General features: G+C 34.6%; 1 protein-coding gene across 13 annotated transcripts in view; it reads left to right on the top strand.

Moving 5' to 3' along the window:
• Positions 1-16,722, top strand: part of LOC115235805 (venom dipeptidyl peptidase 4) — a 386,957-nt gene that overhangs the window by 266,511 nt on the left and 103,724 nt on the right. For all 13 annotated transcript variants that reach the window (XM_029807805.1, XM_029807808.1, XM_029807806.1 and 10 more), the window contains one exon: positions 1,203-1,277. In XM_029807805.1, coding sequence (XP_029663665.1) covers positions 1,203-1,277 — 75 coding nt within the window. The remainder of the gene's footprint in view (positions 1-1,202; positions 1,278-16,722) is intronic.

Consider the following 16,722-nt stretch of genomic DNA (forward strand, 5'->3'; position numbering starts at 1 on the left):
AGCCCGTGTCGCGCGCATGATTGTAATTTACTCGTCGTGAATTCGACAAACCGTTTCAGGTCGTCGCGGCATAATGTCTCTTTTGATGCGGTAAATCCCGCATTACGCTCATCCCCCTAACGACTCCGCTTTATAAGCGTAATAAGTGATAGTTTTATTTGTGTGATTCGCGCATTGATTTGGTGGCGTTTGACGTTAATTATCGCGGCTCAACATGCGAGTAGGAGATTTTCCGGCTTCTGTCCAGGTGAATATTTAGAGTGCTTTGTACGCGACATCGGTCTGTATAGATAGCAACTAACTCTTGGTGTCGTAGCAATTAGCGAATAGCGATCATGTTTGCATTTTAATCCTTTATACATGGGATAGCATTAATTTACGCGGTAAATTAATTAAGCATTAAATACATATTATGTAATTTGCAGGATAATCGTTTCGTGTGCTTCCAGACAATGCCAAATCAACAAAGCAATTATGTATAATGAATTCGTTATATCTGTAGAGCTATTTAATACATATTATTCCTACAATTTCTATTATTCCTGCGTCTATTGTACTTTTAATGTTTTGTTTGTTCGAAAGATATATTTACTGAGGATATGAAAATTTATTAGGCAATCATATTTGTCGAAAATGAAGTCTTTTTGGGGGAATTTATTGGAAAAAAATAAATTAAAATCGTGAATTGTTCTTTAACAAAATGTTTATTAGGATCATAAATCACAAACAATTTTTTTTTTATTTGAAAATATGCATTAGAAATGGCGCTGCAGATGATCGAAAAGGATTTTTAAATAAGTTTTGAAGTGATAACTCAAATACAGAAGCTTAAATCGACTTGAAAAAAATTGAGCATATTCACAATATGTATAATTTTGGACTGAACTTCTAAAAAGTCTGTGCAAACTTTAGTTTTTGTGAAAAAAATCAAACAGATCTGTTTTTTGATGAACCTTTTTAAAAAAATTGCCATTTTAATCGTCTGTTTGATTTTTTTTCTAGTTAACATTTTTTTTCTATTAAACATTTTGTTAAAGGACAATTTTCGATTTTAATTCATTTTTTGTAATAAATTCCTCCAAAAAGACTTCATTTTCGACAAATACGATTGCTTAGTCCCCTTAAGCCGAGCTATACATTATTATATTGTAACACGTGTAACGATGTTTGTAATTAATAATTTGTTACTTTTTATTTTACAGGCTCTGTTGTCGAGCTTTGATCATCAATTATCCGCCGATAAGAAGTATCTGTTGCTCGCCCTCAACTATCAAAAGGTAAGCGGTTTAAATTTTTGACAAATTAAAATAATCTCAAGTATTAGATACGTTACATTAAAGAAATATGATTGTGTGATAAAAGAAACGTTGTTTATGAGATGGGCTATACTTTATTATTTAATTAAAATCACGATTTTGAATTCGATGATGTAATAATTACTATGCTAGTGGCACAACTCACCTCGCAAACATATGCAAATGAAGATTACAGCAGTGCGATATAATTGTTCCCGGCTCAGCCTTAGGCGAGCAGGTAATTTCTGACTTTGCATGTCTGATGCTCCCCTAATAAACTCAACGATAGACCACCAACTCTAATATTAATGTTAATGAAGGAGTGCCTTCTCTCGTAATAATAATTCTCTATTTTTGAATAAATTGCAAATATTAGAATTATTTAGATTTTGGTTTAACAAATATTTCGCATTTATATTGCGCGATTATATTTTTTTTAGTAACGTTAAAATTTTATCTCTTTATATGAAATAAGTCATTCAATTCAAACATCAATTTTATATATTTAATGAGAAATATATTTAGAGCTGCATATATATTGCACGTATAATTGAAAATCCGAGTATCAAACCGTACTATTTTCAAAATAAAAAGCGTAACTTCAGTATAAAATTTAAATCTGGAAATATGAAATATTGTGCAAGAATAATTTAACTTTTACTTTACGTCGTGTAAAGTGAACCTTTGTTAATAGCATTTTGAATTCTAAAACACGCATTCTGTTTGTTTTACCATTCTTTAAAAAAAATTATAATTAGAATATATTTTTTGTATCTTGTAAAATATCTTTTTGTATTTTACTTTTGTAATTACAAAAAAGCGATTCAAAAATTAGATTCTTTTTTAGAAAAATTTGTTTATTGATGTTGGCATTAATCAAGATTCAGATTCTCATGTCAGTGCGCGTAAGCAAAGAGAAGATTATCTGAAAGTAATTCGTATTGCCGAACCGAATGACTGTAATAAACGTTTTGTTCCTTTTCTTCTGTTACTCTCCTCGAAGTACCGTTCGTCAAGTGATCCGACCGTACGTCAGCGTAGGAAACCGCTTGAACTTCCAAAGACTAGTAATTATATAAGGAACCGAGATCATTTACGAAACTCCATGCATTTACATTCCGAGCGGATGCATTCGGATGAACCGCGCGAGTAAATTAAGGCCGCGCAGTAATCAAAGTGATGCGAAGTTTGTTTAATCTAACAATACATAGAATTCGTTTAAAACAACGCTTTTTGAGTATTATCAATATAAAAATAAAAACTGGTATATTATCCTTTTAATATTTAACATTCAACCTGTAGAACATTTTGCGCGCTCTACGTGTTTTGAGTTTAAGTTTTTAATTTTGGTACATTTCCTTTCTTTTTTTTTACCGAAAAAGGGGCCAGCCTTTGTCTAGTTTTTAATAACACTTTTTAAATTTAATATATACTTTTTATATATACTTATTTTGAGAAAAATGAAGAGAGAGAAAGAGAACTTGCAAAGTTAAAGACTATCGAAAAATGACCAGTGTTGGCTAACTTTTATAATAAATATTCTGCAAGATAATATCAAATCTAATAAAGTTTTCAATGCAATATATTTTTTAATTTTAAATGTTAAAAGAGTTCACGTAGTTCCTGTGCAATTTCAAAATTAAGCTGCTGATTTCTTGCCAGTAAATCGTTAAGCTTACATAGGATTTATTTATACATTTTTTTAGGGATCTGTCTTCAAATTTACAAGTTTTATAGGGTTTTTATCTAATAAATCATTTTAGTATCCAGAGATTGTATGTAAAATTTGTTTGCGTCTCTCGTCATCGAAATTTTCTATTGACAACCTTCTTTTTGAAGCGTTGCTTTAAATCGCACATCAAATATGTTTCGATTATCCCAACAATGCCACAGTAAAAAAAAAAAAAAATACATAGCAAATCTCAATCGAAACTCAAATAACGCTCTCGCGGGCAAAATGCACGATTGCGTGCGATTTTTATTTTCGTTTATTCGTTCGGCCAACCCCATACGTTACATGTGCGGATTAATGTCGCTCCGACTGCCCTTGACGCGGCGCGACCAAGTTAATTCGACGCGATCATGAGTAAAGGGATAGATAGAGAGAGAAAGAGAGAGAGAGAGAAGTAAAATCACGAATACACACCATGGCAAACTAAACACCATATAATACCGGCGCGGTCGCGCCACGCGGGGATTCTACGATTGTATGCAACGACCTTTGTCTCCCTTCGCCCTCCCTCCCCTCTTTGTCCCTGCTGGACCACAGAATCACCGTCGTGCCCTGGCGTCACCACCCATAACCGACCAACAACCGTCCGTCGTGCACGCCGGTCGGTCCAATTGCATACATTACCACTCTCCCTTCTTGCTTCCCCTGCCCTCGTCACGCCCTTTCATCCGCTCCTTCGTATGCGTCGCCCGCGTACACGTGTGCGTCGTCTCTATATGCCGACGGTCCACCGTGTAGCTGCGCTGTTACCGGCGCGGCGCACGTGAAATCCTGAGTTATGTCCTGGACGGACCATCTGGATTTCCGAAAAGGGATCGGGCGCCATCCGCCAGCGAGTAATCGCTCTCGGAGAAATCGCCGAGGTTTCTCCTGTTACCGATCTGCCAATGCCTCCTCGGAGAGCATGCCCGAGCATTTTGAGAGATTGGACAGATTGGTGGGTTGGGTTGAGATGAATCCAGAATATTTAGTATCGCGATAAAGAGACGTAACAGAATTGAAAAGACATGTACATTGCAAATCGTCATGTTTCTATATTATCTTGTCAAAAGCTAATGGAAACGTAGGAAGATCCTTAATGTTTGAGATAGTTATTTTTATTTATATCGTTATTTTATAGCAGTTTTTTTTAAATGATTATCTTTGTCAATTATAGAATGTGCATTAATAATCTTGTTACAAATTTAAAAATGATATATAATTGTTTATTGCATTTTAACTAGTAATAACTTGGCAATTTATGACAATTGAACAGCTGATTTATAATAATATAGAATAATCTTGATTTGTCAAAATATGTTTATTGCACTTACATTGTCATGATGATATCGATATGCGTAACTATATTGACATAATTAAATTGACACACTTTATTGAATCCTCTCTACCGCATTAATAGTTTATATAATTATGTAAACTGTCGTATAAATTCCCTCGTGAAATCCGAAATATGTATATAGTATAAGCACTCGTGCTCTTCTCCCTCCCTCTATTTCCGCAGCGCATATCGATTAAACTTACCGCAGTATCTAAACAGAGGACGAGAACTGGACACAGTAGAGATTTTTCTTATTAGAAGTAATTAAAAGTTTTCATCTACTGATATTTTTCTTCGTTAAAAATTCCGTTTTATTAATTTTTCTCCGCACGGTGCTGTGATATTAGAAGTAGCATCTGGCGCAAAGCATGTCTCTAATACCTTGTGAAATTATGCACTATTAATGTTGCGGAATTTTCCAGCACTTACTCCATTTTTATAAATTAAGTGCATTACGCCTTCTGTGCGAGTGGATTTCGCGTTCTGTTGATATCAAAAATAATTGATTTTCGATATTGATTAACCGCAAATCTCTCTCTCTCTCTCTCTTTCTCTCTTTCGCTTTTACGCGTCGTTCTTTTCCGCTCAATCGGGTCTAAAGGAGTGCTACAGTTGATTAGTTCGAAATTAAATGTGAATCTTTTTTAATTAAACGGACAGAATTATATCCGCAATCCACTGTGTCAGTCCACATTTCATGGTTCGCCGGCATATTCAATTAAATTTTTTTTTACCCGCACATATACCCATCGTACTAATACCGACGTCGCGCTGTTTCTCGCCGATCTCTCTGCGTCGACTTTATAACATCAAACGCCAGCGGCGTAATCCCGCCACGATCCACGGTGTATTGACCATTAATTAAACGGCGTTTCTGTGGAATTTATATTACCCATGATCGCGGGGATTATTGGTGATAGATCGGATAGATGATTTTTCTTGATCCGGCCTTGCTATATCGGGCTAATCTTGATTTGTCAAAATATGTTTATTGCACTTACATTGTCATGATGATATCGATATGCGTAACTATATTGACATAATTAAATTGACACACTTTATTGAATCCTCTCTACCGCATTAATAGTTTATATAATTATGTAAACTGTCGTATAAATTCCCTCGTGAAATCCGAAATATGTATATAGTATAAGCACTCGTGCTCTTCTCCCTCCCTCTATTTCCGCAGCGCATATCGATTAAACTTACCGCAGTATCTAAACAGAGGACGAGAACTGGACACAGTAGAGATTTTTCTTATTAGAAGTAATTAAAAGTTTTCATCTACTGATATTTTTCTTCGTTAAAAATTCCGTTTTATTAATTTTTCTCCGCACGGTGCTGTGATATTAGAAGTAGCATCTGGCGCAAAGCATGTCTCTAATACCTTGTGAAATTATGCACTATTAATGTTGCGGAATTTTCCAGCACTTACTCCATTTTTATAAATTAAGTGCATTACGCCTTCTGTGCGAGTGGATTTCGCGTTCTGTTTTAAGAAGAATGATGTTATATGCTCAAAGCATAATACAGATATAATATTACATTGTTTGGCTTTCTTTGATCTCCTCCATCATATAAAACAAAATGAAAGCGTATAATTGGATTATCGTCCGCGCGCGGACGACAATGTTTTTATATCCATAAAATTTATCAACTTGAACAAAGTAAAATTATTTATTGAATTTAAGGCATAACATAAAGCATATTAAATTTTTCCCTTAAGAAAAATATGCTAGCATTTTGCAACAAAGAACTAATTTTCAGCATAACAAAATCTTTATTGATTTATTATAATAATCATTGGATCTTGAAATTTTATTGTTAATAGATCAATAATATTTACATATAACAGGATTAATACATTTAATTTAAAAAAGATTTACGTTTTATTTTTAAATTTTAAATAAAATATATTTATATAGAAATGATCGATTTTATCGTCAAACCAACTCAAAAATAATTGATTTTCGATATTGATTAACCGCAAATTTCTCTCTCTCTCTCTCTTTCTCTCTTTCGCTTTTACGCGTCGTTCTTTTCCGCTCAATCGGGTCTAAAGGAGTGCTACAGTTGATTAGTTCGAAATTAAATGTGAATCTTTTTTAATTAAACGGACAGAATTATATCCGCAATCCACTGTGTCAGTCCACATTTCATGGTTCGCCGGCATATTCAATTAAATTTTTTTTTACCCGCACATATACCCATCGTACTAATACCGACGTCGCGCTGTTTCTCGCCGATCTCTCTGCGTCGACTTTATAACATCAAACGCCAGCGGCGTAATCCCGCCACGATCCACGGTGTATTGACCATTAATTAAACGGCGTTTCTGTGGAATTTATATTACCCATGATCGCGGGGATTATTGGTGATAGATCGGATAGATGATTTTTCTTGATCCGGCCTTGCTATATCGGGCATCACATGCGCGAAATATTTCGTTTCGATTTTATTTAGAGCTTACGTAAGGGGAAGGGAAGAGATTAGGGGGAGATAGAAATGAGATTATCTTACGTCGGTGATAAGAATTTTAGCAACACGCTACCAACAAGTGTAATAATTTTTAGATGATTTATTAATATTTTGTACTTGATAAACAAATCTCGACTTTGAAATAGAGTAGAGGTTTTCATCCATATTAAATTTCTTTAACTAGTTTTGGAGAGAATTATAGAAATAGAGAACAGGTTTTTATTCTAGAACTGTAAAGCTTTCCATTTTATTCTACAACTAGTAGCTCTTCATTCTTATCTCTGATATGTATACATTCAGTAAATATACGCATTTCAGAAATAATAAAGGTATTAGTTTCCTACATATTTTTCTTGATAAAAGAAGATCGTGCAAGAAAATCGCGATATTTTTTTTCTTATCATCTCCTTTATTGCGCGGAAAATATTCTGCAAGGGACGCTCGCAACGCGACAGAATATTTTACGGCTCTCTATCTTTAAGATAACGATACCAGGTGCATCTGCGAGCCTCATATATGATCCCATAAAGGATCTCATATAGACTACTGAGTCTCCGACCGTCGATGACACAAAAAGAATACGAAAACACAGCGTTTGCTGTTTCTTGTACCATTAGGGAAACCTTTAGTTGAGTACTAGCGTGCTACAGTATATGTTACACGCGCGTTTTTTGCGTCATTAGTGCTTCAAGGAGAGAGGGTAATAATCGTTATGGCAAAAAGAACATTTTTTGTTTCCTTCTTTCTGATAGAACTATATAAAAAAATTTCTTTACGCATAAAAAATTACAATTACCTTTAATTGAAATAATGGCGTTTGTTATCGTGTATTACATTTTAATTATTATTAATTATATTTTATTATTTGTATTATCTTATTACATGTAGAATGATAAACTGAATGTTTTTTTTAATGGTATTAGACATAGATTATAATTTTTCAAAGTGCACATATCTCGTAATTTCGAAATTATTTTTATTTGATATATTTGATATATTTTAAATCGGTTCTATGTTTTTAATAGATTTTTTATGTGACACTTTTTTCGTGCGTTTTTCATAAAAAATTTTTTAATTCAGATTTCATCCATATTGTATGCAGTATTTTTGTATTTTCATGTATTATTATTTTTCTCTAACTAATTAGTACAAGCCCTAGAGGATAACGACATAATTAATTTATAAGAGAACGCAAAATAAAATTCTTCTTTGTCTGCGTTTCCGAGAATACTCGATGAAAATTCACTCTCCAAGAATTTGCTTTTTATCTCGATTTTCTTTGTTTTATGTTGCGCAATTCTTTCATGTTCTCCGTATGCACATCCTGAAAAATATATGGGAAAATAACAAAGCAACAAACTAAGATAAAAATAAATTACATTCTTGTTTTGATTCTTGCTATGTTTTTCAGTGTGTTCTATGTCGACAAATAAAAGAGACCATCGTAACATTACAGGCGATAAAAGCCGCATTAAATATATTCTATAAATTTATTTTTATTTATGCAACTAATCCCATTGTGATTTGCTAGAGTCATTTTTAACAGCATTTGCTATAATAACAATTAAATCTTGAAATAATAATAATTAAATATATATTGAGTATTTTACGTATATAATGCAGATATAAAATGAATGAGACCGTAAACTTCAATGTTTGTTCTGGCATTATAAATATATTACATATTTTTAATTGAATCCTTTTGTCCGAGAATAATGCTTTATTTCATTATTTTCGATATTTCAACTGTATTTACATTATACAAGACGTAGATATTGTTTAATTAAATCAACTTAATTAGTTTACTAATTATTATATATTAATCGTCATAATTTTTTAAGTTTAAAATAATTTCCAACAAATCAAGATTATTTTAAATTATTACAAATTAATTGCTCAATTATCTATAATAAATTGCGAGCTATTTTATCAGCTAAAATGTAATTAACAACTAAGGTGCTATTTTTTAATAATAGCATTCTCTTTGAATAGTGTAAATATATGACAAAAACTAAAGAAGAGATAATTTAATAATTTTTAAAAATGTTTCCTCATATATTTCTTTTTAAACGATAATGATCGATAACATCGCATTCTTCTCGGTCCGATATTAAATAGAATACGTCATTCACTGCGGCACACAATTCGATGATTAGAATTATGAATTACACGAATCGTTTCTTGCCGTCGCGACGCGCTTTTGGCCATCGTCCAAGGAACGCGATCGAATTTTTCTTTCGCCAACTCTCGTTCACCTCGGCGAAGTCCCCGAAGTTCCTCGGACTACTTGCTCGGTTCTAATCCAGGATTTATGCCGCGCTCTCCCGCTAATTCGGAATTTATGCCGGCGATACTTAGACATAGTTACCGATGACGTTGGCGTGCTGTAATTCCGGCGCAGTGCGTTCGACCGAATGACGTTGCATTCCGGAAGCATTAAGTCCCCGTTCAATGGTATCTCGACCCCGTATATCCCCCGCTCTCGCTTCCCAATATTTTAGGTTTGTTTTAATCTTATTACGACTAATTAAGGTAGACTGCCATCCTCGTGAAATCTCGCCATTCATTTCCTCATTATGTATTTTTCTACCAGCACCCGCTTTTCAGTGTATAACGAGGAGCTATTGTTCGATCTGTGTACCGGTTTTACATATATTTTAATACAAGTTTTTATATAACTATACGTTATTTTGCAAACGTTTGGATATATTATTGTTTATCGTATCATTCTCTCTTTGATAATTGAAGCGTTGTATAAATAATAACGAAATATATTCGAGTCAATTAGTTTGTTGTTGCTAGTCTGTTACCAGATTTAATTTGCAACTTTAATTTTTAAGAGGAAAATAGAGGAAAATATAATTTATAAACTACATATGTGAGTTATTATTTACATCAAGATAGCCTCTTTGTTGACGCGATTTAGAAACTTTACATATCTGGACTAAAGTCTAAATGGCTTGATAATGAAAATCTTCTCCAGAGAAAATTCTAGCTTTCAAAGAAATTTATATAATTAACATTTTTCATCTTTAGAAGATTTTTCGTGAAATTTTTTGCTTGTACTGAAAATTTAGTCAATTGATTGAGATATGCTTGTTAGATTATTTTATCTAGGACATGAAAAATATAATGCAACTGTTTCTAGAAGAATTCGATCTGCAGAAGAAATCAAAGCATTTATCACGAAGTATATATTGTCCAAGCAGCTTATCTATCGGGATGCGCGCTCTGTATGTAATATCGCGAAACGTATTCAGCGAGCACAGCACCAATTTTCGTATATCGATAAGCATAGATATGATATATATTACGGACATAAATTTTGCGAAGGGAAGAATGTAGGAAACGCGAGACACTTTGGGCATTCTATCAAACCCGGCGAATGAAGATTACATAGAGAAAATTATTTAGAAACCTGTATAAATCCCTCCAATAAATGCGCAAGAGGAAATATAACTAGTTCTGCCGGATCCATATCTCGCGAGCACGATCGAGGATTAAGTGATGCGAGTCGCGTCTAAGCGGGGATAATGCGCGAAAATGCTACAGGACAAAATAGAGATACTGTACGGGACGGTATCAGGCGTAATCCCGAGGTAATCGCTTCCATTTGTACCTCAATCACGATCGGGAGCTCTTTCGGTCGCATATGCGGTCCATTACTGACCGCTGGATGACCGATAACGGACTCGCACTACTGGCGACACGGCTGACCCGCGGTGCCGGAAGCTACTGCTGTCAGTAGTACAAGCGGACGGATCAGGAGCCCGCTACTGCCAGTAGTAGTGCAGGCGAACTGGCCAGACGCGCGCGCACGCGACAGTAGTAGCATAGGCAGATAGATCAGACGCGCGTGGTAACGATGACAGTTTAAGCACAGGCGGATGTATCAGAGCTTTGTGGAGAATTTTACGATTAATTCGTACCATCCGCGTACATACACACAAACACTTACTTACGTATAGCCCCGATGGCTACTGATATCTTCGAATTGGTTTGCCGATAAGCCGTTAAATGCCACGAGAAAGCTGTCATAATAGTTATAGTCGTCGCTTATCAGCCATTTACTTGAATTACCGATACTATGCATTTAGTAATATTTATTCACGTTATATGTATATTTGTACGAATATATATATCAATATCCATTATTTCATATTTATTTAGTCGATATATTTATTCAGAATCTGTTCTCGGTTCTGATGTTTATTTTTATTTTATTTTAGCAAGCATTATTTTTTATAAGGAATTGTGGGCTTCTCGATATTGATGCAAATGTATAAATATGATTTTACTTTTTTTTAAATTGGAAATATTAAAAATAATAAATATAGAATATTCAATAACAGCGGAGAAGACATCTTTTACCTTAAAATGCGAAATTCTCATAACTTATCGATATAACTTTAAAAACTAGAAACGTTACGGATTTTAAATCCAATTTTTATTTAATACTATTAAAAATTCTGTATTTCTTAAAAAATATAGTTTAATGTAATAATAAATATTAGTTTTAATGTCTGATTTGAGGTTGCCTCAAAGAACGAGTTGACGGGATTACTTCGAAAAGATAGTATCTTTTTGGAGAAATGCGAGAATTGATTGAGCTTTTACTCGATGGACAATCGATGGATGTTCGTTCGTAAACAGTCAAGTCTCACGGGGAAATAAAAGGATGTGGGGCCCATAAAGAACTCGGGCGCGACAGTGCCATGTGTTCGTGATTTCGATAAATGATAGGGCTATGTACAAGTAGTTACGTACACGTGTTCCGCGAGACCGTAACATCAATCCGAGCATCGACGGTAAACGGATCGGGTCATAGGGTTTCTACGGGGTGGGATGAGGAAGCGGGGGGTTCGTCGATGATTTTAACGAGATGTTTGCGCGTTTATGCGATCGCGGAATCCGCCCCCTCTCTCCAACAGGATACTCCGTCATATCCGTTATCGTCATTCTCGCGAACGGCAGCGCCCGTTGCCGAAGATTTAATGCCTCGCGATTGTCATCGATACCCGTGACGGTCATCCCGATCGTTATATTTTATTTTGATATTTGATAGCGATAAAAGCTTTGACGGCTCGATGAACTTGTCGGGTCGAGCGTCGCGTTGCGAAATTCGACGCACGTTCGAAAATTGTACGATTTTCGCAGCGCGTTTTCAGATGCTCATTTCTGTAATCATTGAACTCAAAATGAAATATTTTTTATCAAATGTAATTAAATTGATCGAGTTTTTTAATATCAATTAATATACATTATATATCGAAAATAATTTTATTCGTTTGTACATAGCGACAAAGGAGGTATCAATTTTAATTGCTCTTTTAGATGCTCTTAATTTATATAAATTTTTATTTTATAACTAATATTGGCACGTAGATATTTTATTTATTTTATTCAGTATTTTTATTTGCTCGATGAAAACATTTACGCTTTTCGCGATATTTTATTTATTACCAATTGATAACGTGCTTATGAAAATTCCTTTTTAATTCAATATCAAACGCTGCGCGATTGTTTCGAGGAGCATTCGAACGTATTGTTTCGTACAGTACAAAACGACAAACTAAAAAGTTTCCGGCAAAAATTCCATTGCCTATATGAAACGCGCGCACCACGTTTATTCGTTCCATCGAGCAAGGCCAGAGCTCAATATTCAAATATCTGCGATTAAAACTTGCTCGCCGCTCGATCGTTAAATCTGCCGACGATCAGAATCAAGAGCGAGATCAATTTTTCACCGCTATCCATAGGTAAGAGCGCATTAATTTACCATGGTTGTCGGTCGTTAATTAATTAAAGTCGCTAATGGAAATTATGCCGGCCTTTGAAGCCCCGGGATGTCGAAGTATAATGACTCTCACCGGAAAATAGATGGTCGATCAATTACGATGAAAGAACCCTTTCGGTTGCATTTTTGATGAAGAACGCAGTGCGAGGAGAATCACGTACCGCGTTCTGTTCCGGATCCTTCAAGATCGGCCGAGGGGAGAGAAGCTTTACGCGAAATTCCGGGTCAGAGTGGCTCGTTAAAACGTCAATGGGATTCCGGTATCGATTCCGCCACTCCCTCGCGATCTCGAATTCACGTCCCGCCCGCATAACGTAAGCAATAAGTGCCGTTGAAACCGCAGCTGGAACTGCCATCGCGTTTTCCTCTTTCCTTTTCCGCGCTATGACTTATCCCCTCCCTTGCCCTCGCTCGATCGAAACAGTTGTCTCGTGATAAGACGTGGGAAAATTGTCGAATTGATGTTGGGAAGACTTATCATCGCGCTTGTTGTTCGCTCTTGGAATTTGTTCGGCCGCGCTTATGAATATCCTATCGTATTTTTAGAAATAAAAGCATCGCGATAAAACGATGTATCGTGAAAATTTATATTCCTCGGTTTATACTTGAACTGTTCACCGGAGCGATAATATAAGCGATAACATACCTCGTTCATTGAAAGAAGCAAACATTGCGAAAGTGCTTAATGCAAAACCCAGTTACTTTACAGTAGCTCTTTTCTACGGATCCATAACAAGAAAAGTTTTATATATTTATCATATATTTATGTGGCTATTTACTGAAAAAAAAACAAACCAAAAAAACATTAATTCTTCGTTGAAAAGTATATGACGCATTCTTATATAAAAGTTAGATACAGATGGCTAAAAATTATATTTTTTAGTAAATTATTTTTTAATGAATATTTTTATTCTTGTTTATAATTAATACATGATTCATAAGCTGATGATATATGATAAAACTGGCTGAATAGAAGGGATATTTAAAGTGCAAAAATGTTGACAGCGATCGCATCGTGTGAACTGGTATTCGATGATGTAACGATCATTGCCATGTTTCTCAATGAGCTCATAATTCATTATCCGTTCACTACTCTACAGCCATTATGTCTATCCATGCGATAGACATTGATTGCTCAATATTGACATTGATTTGATGCGTGAAACGCTACAAACGCAATCTAAAAAAATTCATTCTATGAAACTAAACATGCCATACATAGCGATTTTTTTCGAAAAAGAATATCCCAATTAATAAAATAAAATCTGAAACTGAATATGAGCGAGAAATAAAAATAAACTGGTGTTGTGTATTTTTTCGCGACTATAATCTTTATTTCTAAGAAACATTGTATCAATTATCTCATCAAGAGTTCAATTAAATTAGCCAATAAATTAACCAATTATAATTTCTAAGAGAAAATTTATGCGATTATATTTACTGCGTTGCGAAATTATTTACATTCTTAAGAACTACTGGAATTAAATTTAAAATTTAAAATATTAGAGCAACAGAGAGAGAGAGAGAGATAAAAAGAAAGAGGGAGGGAGAGAGAGCTTATTACACGATGCTTATCTGTATCTAAAAATTGTCTTTAATTTAAAATAAAATTTTCTCCTAAAAACCATATATACTCGTAATAATTAATGCTTGAACGATAGTATGCTGATAACTTGACAATAAATGCGATTCAATCCTAGTAACGGACGTTCCAATGAACGCTTCAATGATTCCCATGTCATCTTTCGACTATACAATCCAATACATCCAGCTCCCTGCAATAACGAACCTAACGCGACATTCGCAAGAGCCGCATTCGCTCAGCCGCAGTCGAATTGTTCGCCGCGGGATTCGAACAATGTCATTAACGTATCTAAATTCCGGCATGCCCGGTGTGTCACTATTGTCGCTGACCGCGTTGCTTTGTTCTTGTACAATTACGTGTATGCGCGTGTAGGAAGGATAGCGCGGATCGCACTGTCCTCCGAAGAGGCGAGCGCAAGTGGACGTGTATAAAGCAGATGCAATAATGGCATCGGGATAGAAATTTCGCTATATACCTACTATGCTTCCCGATCTTGTCGCTCATAATAAACTTTGCTCTTCGACATGCTAATGACGGCCGTGTATCCGAACATCAGAGATTGCTTTATTTCAGCCGGAAATTGCATTGCATTAGCACACATACACAAATTTATTCTCCGGATATCGATCATTTAATATTCTAAGAATAATTCGAGAAATTATATTTTATATTATAATTTATATTATTTTATATTATAATTTATATGTGAAAATTTAAAAATAAATTATATCTGTATACATACACATACTCATATATCGAAAATTTTTCTTTTATATTTTTCTTTCTCCGGAATATTTTATTCATTTAACAGGGAAAAGAGAATATTCTTTACATCCTCTTACCTCACAAACAGCACTTACAGCCTCTCGAAATACTATTGGCTTTGCCAGCATAGTTTGTTAAAATTTCAAGTTGAAAAGACTGTTTCTCTCTACTAAATTCAGCTACATTCTCGCAAACTTTCAAGAGTATCGGGCGTTGCATGTAGCACGTACCGAGAGAATGCGATTGCGGAAAAGGATAAGATAAAGCGGGATTCATAAAGAGGAGGATTCGGTGACGACATCCTTACGCTAGATGCTGTTATTGCGCCCGTTTGTACGTATTCGGAGCTAGCGTAGATTTCTACCGGTCGACAGAAACGCGCTGCACGGCTGCATTGGATATTCGGTGGTCGTGTCTTCGGTTAGTCTCTTGTTCAACCTTCGCTCCTCGTATAAATAGGATTAAGGCTTCTCGTTAATGCAGAGAGAAAGAAAGAGAGAGAGAGAGAGAGAGAGAGCACGGAGAGAGCAACCATACGATATACATATTGCATTTTACCTTCCAGGACGGACCTTTGATTTCAATATCAACAATATATCTATATTTGTCTTTTTATTATTTGAATTTACTAGTTTATAAAGTTTATAACATTCCTTTTTTAATGTGGAATTTTATAAATTTACTGTAAAGTTTTTATGAAATTTTACTACAAAATTTTTTACGAGATTTTCAATATCATGAACAATTTTCTCTTTCTTCTCTCGGAAATTTTTACAAGCTTTTTTTTTATTGAAAAATATAAAATAATTCGAGAAAAAAAGATGAATTTTTTTTTTAGCGAAAAATATTCGTGTCATCGGTTGCCGAAAAATTTCGGTTAGAGAGCGTAACTAAAAACAGACGAGAAAATGGCGTGTAATTTTAGACGCCGCCAGGACACGTAGCCATCAGCGTTGGCATCGCCAGGTGTGACATGCGTTTGAAAAATTGCCAGTCATCTGCGTTTAAAGTTGAACGAAGCGTCGCTGGACGGCGCAGTGTTACGAAAAATTAATTCACGGCTTAACGCACGTCAAAGGATTAGGGCTGTAGCGTATAGGTACAATGCGTCATCTGGGAAAGTTCAATCTACTTGATATATTTCATCATGCTGTGACGAATTCCGGTGATATTCGGTAGCGCGATTGTATCGAGCTGTATTTTTCGTCATCGTGTCATAAACTCGACGATTTCGTAACTCGGAAGTCTTTATTAAAATCTTTAATCTTTATTTAAACATTGCTCCCACCGTATATTTTTCTAGAAAACTGACCATAAAAAAATTGCCAGGTCTCTTTATCATACGACTTTTTTTATATTGTTTATAATAATTAAGATAAAATGCATTCTTTTTAAAATGTGCCTATGTTTGTTCGCTCATTATTGTCTGAGTTAATTTAAAAAATGCCTAAGTAAACTCATTTTGATGAAGATATATATGAATATACTTGGGGAAAAAGAGAAAAAGAATTTGAAATTTTTGCGGCTTATGATATAAGAAATTAAGCTACGCAAAGTTAATAACAGTAGCATAAATAATAAGTTGGCGTAACAATTATAATTACTACAGAATTGTACTGCTTTCTATTCTGTTTAAAATATTAAAATTGTTTTAATTACGTATTGCAATTATCTCATAACGAGGAACGTTTTTTTAATAATAATAATAATAATAATAACTATTGTGTATAATGTAAATAAATATCCATTTTC

This window comes from Formica exsecta, unplaced genomic scaffold, assembly GCF_003651465.1.
Source record: "Formica exsecta isolate Colony F162 unplaced genomic scaffold, ASM365146v1 scaffold235, whole genome shotgun sequence".
Classification (NCBI taxonomy): domain Eukaryota; kingdom Metazoa; phylum Arthropoda; class Insecta; order Hymenoptera; family Formicidae; genus Formica; species Formica exsecta.